This window comes from Colletotrichum truncatum, assembly GCF_014235925.2.
Source record: "Colletotrichum truncatum strain CMES1059 chromosome Unknown Contig_0009, whole genome shotgun sequence".
Lineage (NCBI taxonomy): Eukaryota > Fungi > Ascomycota > Sordariomycetes > Glomerellales > Glomerellaceae > Colletotrichum > Colletotrichum truncatum.
Window position 1 is genome coordinate 1,825,806 of NW_027222406.1, and position 6,000 is coordinate 1,831,805.

Sequence of the window (6,000 nt, forward strand, 5' to 3'; positions counted from 1 at the left end):
TTGAAGATTGGGAATACGAATTACGAAATATAACAGGCCCAGTGAGTAGAGAGAGGTCAGAGCAGTAGGATGGATGGATGGATAGGATCGGAACAGATGAGATGAGACAGGGCAAAAATGGGCCAAGAGAAATCGACGGGCTGCCTCACGAGGTCAGTTGCAGTGCAGCACAGGTGCAGGTGCAGGTGCAGTAGTGTAGCAGCAGCAGCAGCAGCTTGACGGAAGGAAGGGGGGTGAATGGGTGGGGTGGAGGTGAAAATGGTGCTGACTTGGACTGAGCGTAGCGTTATTCGGTGATTTTGTTCCCAGATTGTCGTTCCAAGATGAATCAGCGGTGACCTGGTGGTCGTACGAAGGAAGTATGGGGACGGCATGTCACTCGATTGTGAGATGAGCTAAGGCCAAGGTAAGGTCCGCAGGCTAGACAAGGGCGACCGATGCCTTCCAGGGAGGGAAAGAAGACGGATCCCGCGCGCCATCAAATCTCTCGCTGTTTCTCACCGTCAGATTCCGGCTCTCAGATGCGGCTGTGGTGGGTTTTTTTTCGGTTTTGTGCAGGTGAAATGGTGGTGCAGTGCAGGCTGGTCGGACAGTTTGCGAGATTCAGCATCCACCTCAAGCAATGTGGATTCAGTGACTTTCAAAGGAGGACCAACGAGAGAGACAGAGGGAGAATAAGACCCTACATGGTGTATGCAAAGAACCGGCCACTAGTTGACGGAGGATTGGTCACCAACCGAGGTGGAGCTGTGTCATCCATCCATACCCATGGATGTTCCATCTGTCTTGACTGGCAGAAACAGTCCGGAGGAAAATATGATTACATAGTCAATTGACGAATTCGATGGGGAGGCAAGTGGCAGTGTGGCAGGCAGGCAAGTGCGAGGCAAGTGCTAGTAAGGAGAGGGCAGGGCAGGGCAGGGGCGGGGCAGGGCAGCTCGGCGTGGGAGAGAGAATGGCTTCCAGTACGTACTTTGTATGGTAACACTTACATACAGAGCAGGACCTACCCATGTGCTCTGGGTGTCTGGCTGGCATGGTGAGGGAAGGAGTGAAGAGTACGTACCGGCAATTGCCCGGAAGGCGGTGATGCACCTTGGCGGCCTTGCCTTTCCCGGCCTCGCCAGCCTCGGTACACACTGTTTGAGCACGCACGGGCCAACGTCACAGTGGGAAATGCCGTCTTCTGAAGCGTTGCCGTTGGCTCCGTTTTCGGCTCGAAGCTTAGGTTTTCTTGGCGCGGTACCCGAGAAAAGCGACAGAGATGCCGTAGATTCCCGCAGGCTCGGTGGATTACTACGTAGTATTCAATGTCTCTTCAGCCGTGCGCCGCTTGTTGTTTCCACTTTGATCTACAGGTTTAAATCACTGCCTACACACTGTACGGGTCCCTTGACCTCCGATCACTCTCCATTTCCCGCAACTTCGCCCTGGCCCTGTTGATTTTTGACTGATGATGCTGGTCTTGTTTTCGCCTAGCCTCTTTTTGTTCTTTTTTCTTTCCAGTCCCTCTTTCTCTCTCAATCCTTCAATGGGGGGACTTTTCCTTGTGAAGGGGGGCCCCTGCGGCCACCCAAGAGACAGGCTCTACATCCCCGGGTTACCGGCTTAATTGGAGCCACCCCATCGACAACATGACACTGAGTTTCCTTTCTACTAGTACTAGTAATCCGTGCCACCCCCGACGACGGACGGGAGAAGACGCGAGAAGGGAAAAAAATTGAACAGCGCCAGAATCTCCACGGGAAAAAAAAATTGGTTGCAAAATTTTTTTGGGGACCAGCTCGGACCAGGGCAGCAATTGTTGAATTACCGGATGGGGCCCAGGCCAACCGTGTCTGTTAGCTGTAGTCAAAGGAGCTGGGAATGCCACGAAAGAAAAATCAATAACACGAGGTGGAAACATACACACAGAAAATTAAAAAAAAGGCTCCAAAAGGGAAAAGGGTAAATTGAGAAGCAAAGTGAAAAAAAAGCCGCATTGCAATAAAACCCTTCCTGCGCTTTGCTTGCATTTTGCATTAACTGTTGGCTTTACTTTCCTTTGCTCTTGGTGCTTCTTGCTGCTGTGTCTCTGCAGCGCCTCATTTGCCAAGCCTTTCAAACACCTTGAATTGCCAAGCCAAGCAACTCTCTCCCTTTTGCCTTTCACAGAATTAGAGGTCTGAGATTGCTGGAGCTGAAGCTGGACCCAAGCTCTGCCTTTTTTCACTCAATTTTTTTTTTTTTCTCCTTCTTTCTCGGGCTGTCTCCGCGCCTTTGGCACCCCCACTCAATCCCCTTGTCCTACCTTTCCTGCAGAAACAGACAAAGAGAGGGACCCCAGAAAATAAAAAAACACCTTACACCAGACACACCAATCGCACCTTATTTGGCTGCGAGTGTTTCCCCTTGGTACACACTACATACGGAGTAGTAGCCACACCCCCCGGTTTGGCCCGCCTGACCAACGAGGGCAACGCGGAAAAAGAAGCAGAGAAAGACAGACATACACAGGTGGACTTACGAAGACGAATTTCCTTCCGTGCTGGGCATTACCCGTATCCCACGCCCTCTTACGGCATAACACACCCACATACCCGCTGGGTCGACCTGCTGGCGTCCACACCCACTGTTGACACACACACCACGCAACACACCCACCCGACCACACTTTCCGAAGCAACGGGCAGCACCAACAAGGCGGTAAAGGGTTTTTTCTCATTTGCCTTTGCCTTACAAACAAAAAGCTGGCCGACTGACCTCCCTAACCGCTGTTTGTTGTCTCTTACTACCCGTCGCCACTCCCACCTCTCTGTCAGGTCCTGGCCCTGTCAGGTCTTCCCGGCAAATACATATCGATCTGCCCCTACCTCCCAAAATTTCCCCAAGGACAGACGTACACACTTTCACTCTCCCTCTTACAGAGCAAAGAGACACCAAGGAAAATTAAAAAGAGCGTCCAAGCCCTCAGCCTCTGCGAATCTTGGATTCATCCCACGTTAATCCCCGAACACGCCAAGAATATCTCGGAACTTGTTTAACTTGTTCCAACCCGACCGGACCATCCATCCCAGCGCACAGCACTTTACTGCCTACGACCCGGTGCCCCCTTATCCTCCCATCTTCCCTTCCTGCCTCACACACACGCCCGACCCAAGCAACTCTACTCAACCTTTCCCTGCGCCACGCTAGGCCCGACGTCATCTGCTTGCCCTCAGCACAGTCATCCTTGTGCCACGCCCACGTCCGCCCTTTTCATTTGGGATCTGCACGCCGATTCAGTTATTCTTGTACCCCCAGGACCCTGAATCGACCTGTTCGCATCGCCCTCCTACGCCTCGAATTGAGGCAACGCCCGGTCATCCTATAATCTCCCTTCCCATCCCACCACTACTTCAGAATCCAATCCCTTCAAACGATGTTCGTTCTGTTCTTATAGCCTCACGGTCCCTAGGGACACGACTTGGTCAGCCTTAATTGTCTTTCGAGACGATCTTACAGGCTGCACGTCCTCTTCAGGACCACCCGCTCTTATACAACACAGAAGAACAACACAGAAGAACAACACAAACTACCCCATATTATTATCATATCAACAACAAGACGCCGCCTACTGCGAGCAGTTCTCAACATAACCCAACCTAACCCTCTTACCTCCAACACACCACACGTTCTTACGAAGTCGATCTTCGACCGGTTACGCCTGCTAGAAGCATCGTTGAACGATTTGGCCTGGATTACCGACTTTCGCCACACCCGAGCCGAGAGCCCGATTTCACTCACCCCCTGCCACCACATCTTGACCGACATCACCAATCCACAATGACGCACAGCACAACACAAGACGCTGCGAGGTCACACGTCCTGGCTTGGTCGACACAATGTGCCAACATGCCCGCCACGGTCGAGGATGAGACCGCCGACGTTGACGAGCCCCCGGATGCTCAGGTGCCCATCTCCCCCATGAGCAGCATGTTCAAGCGGAACCCCATCCGCCGCGGCACTTTGGACAACAACACCTCCCTCTTGACCAGGGCGCTCCACAGCCCTTCCGAGGATGAGGACCCCGAGGCTCGCCCCGGCATGTCCTTCTTCGCTCGCCGTCGCTCCATGGCTAGCAATATCAGCCTGGCTTCCACCGCCGACCTGACGAGTGACACTGGCCTTACCAGCCCGTCCCGCGCCAACACACCTAGCCCTCCCATCCCTGAGATGCGCTACCTCCAGCTCAACGACGAGCCGCGCAAGTTTGCTCTGCAGCAAGCCCCTACCATTCGCCCTCAGGAGCCTGCCAAAGAGGCACCCAAGAAGCGATGCATTCAGTTTGCTTGCGGCGCGAAGCCCAAGCCTGCTGAGCCCATCCAAGCCCAGCCCATGGTCAAGGCACCCTCTGCCCAGGAGCCCCAACGCAGAACTTGCATCAAGTTCGCCTGCCCTGTTCCTCAGCGCCCTGCCTCTACCCAAAACACGCCTCCCCAGCGATTGGAGATGGCTGCTGCGATGCTCCAACCTCCCTCCCTCAAGGAGAGCTCTCCGGCAACGGTTCGCAAGACTCGCTCGCGCTCTCCCCGACCTGCTCTTGCACCTCGTGCGGCCGCAGACACCAAGTCTCCCACCACCAAGAGGTACATTACCGCCAACGACAATGACCTGCAGAATGAGTCTTCTCATTTCCACGAGTTCGCCAGTGACATTCCCCGCGAAGACGACTGGATTCGCCAGGCTTTTGCTTCCCACGGACGCCGTATCACTATTGACGACACCCTCCAGAAGGAGAACGCTATCCGCAAGCTGGCGGCTGAAGCGGAAGAGGAGGCGGAGCAGGAAGAAGAAGACATGGAGACTGCCATGGGCGATGACGACGACGAGGACCTTGACAACGACGTCGACGACCAAGACGATGAGGATGAGGAGCAGGAAGAAGAGGACGAGGACGATGATGATGAGGATGAAGACGATAACTCCGATGGCTACAAGACTGACGAGGAAACTGGATTCGCCGACTCTGACGAAGAGGAGGAGGAAGACGAAGACCTTCGCTTGTGGACCCCTGGTCGCTCTACCATCCAAAACATCGACACCACCCCTGTTGCTCGCCGTCTTTCCATGACTGAGCAGCTCTCCGACTCCTCAATTGTCTCTCGCAATAGCCTCCGCGTCCGTCGCGGCAAGACCCAGCGCATGAAGATCCGCCCTGGCACTCCCGAGCTTCCCGACAGCACCGACTTTGTCTGCGGTACCCTCGATGAAGACCGTCCTATGGAAGACGCCTACATCTCCTGCTTGGCTGCTCGTCGCCGCGAGAAGCTTCAGCTCATTCCTCAGGACATCGATCCCAGCTTTCCGGCTTCGGATCCCGAGGATGAGGGTGACGAGGAAATCTACAATCCCGTCCATCACAGCAGCGATGATGAGATGTTCCTCCACGGCAAGATGGACGACCTTCACCATGAGCAGGACAGAAGCCGCCGTCGCAAGAAGTCGGAGCATACGTCACCGAAGCGCTTCCGCTCCCCGCCTCCCATGAAGCGTCGCGCCTCTCCCGCTCCCAAGGCTCGTGTTCGTTCCCCCCGTCGCCTTTTCGACGGCCCATCTCCCCGTCGTCTGCGGTCCCCCCCTCCCCCCCAGATGTTGAGGTCTCCTCCCGCCTCACCTCGCAACGCTCAGGGTGCCATTGCCTTCAAGACTTTGGCTTCCCGTCCTGGCCTTACCGTTACCAAGTCTCTCCCTCGACCCCCTTCCATGTTCCCGCACATGGCCAAGGGACGTCGATCCAAGGCTTCCGCACATGCTGCCAATGACATTCACGTCCGTGGCGCCATTGACATCGTTAAGGGCTTGGAAAGAAAGCGACAACGTCGCAAGGAGAAGTTTTATCAAAAGTACTGCAACCGCGCCCGCAAGGGACAGATTCCCGAGCGCAAGCCGCAGCGCGGTCTCGGTTACGAACGTATGAAAGAGCTCGGTCTGCTCATGGCCGGCAAGATCGACCAGGGCAACTATGTCCTTTCCGTCTAA

At 54.9% G+C, this 6,000-nt stretch overlaps 1 protein-coding gene across 1 annotated transcript; it reads left to right on the plus strand.

Moving 5' to 3' along the window:
• Positions 1 to 3,804: 3,804 nt before the first annotated feature.
• CTRU02_213014 (uncharacterized protein) lies at positions 3,805 to 6,000 on the plus strand (the record flags this gene model as incomplete). The annotated part of the gene is made up of 1 exon (XM_036721576.1): positions 3,805 to 6,000. The coding sequence occupies one exon, from the start codon at positions 3,805 to 3,807 to the stop codon at positions 5,998 to 6,000; it is 2,196 nt and encodes a 731-aa protein (XP_036586745.1).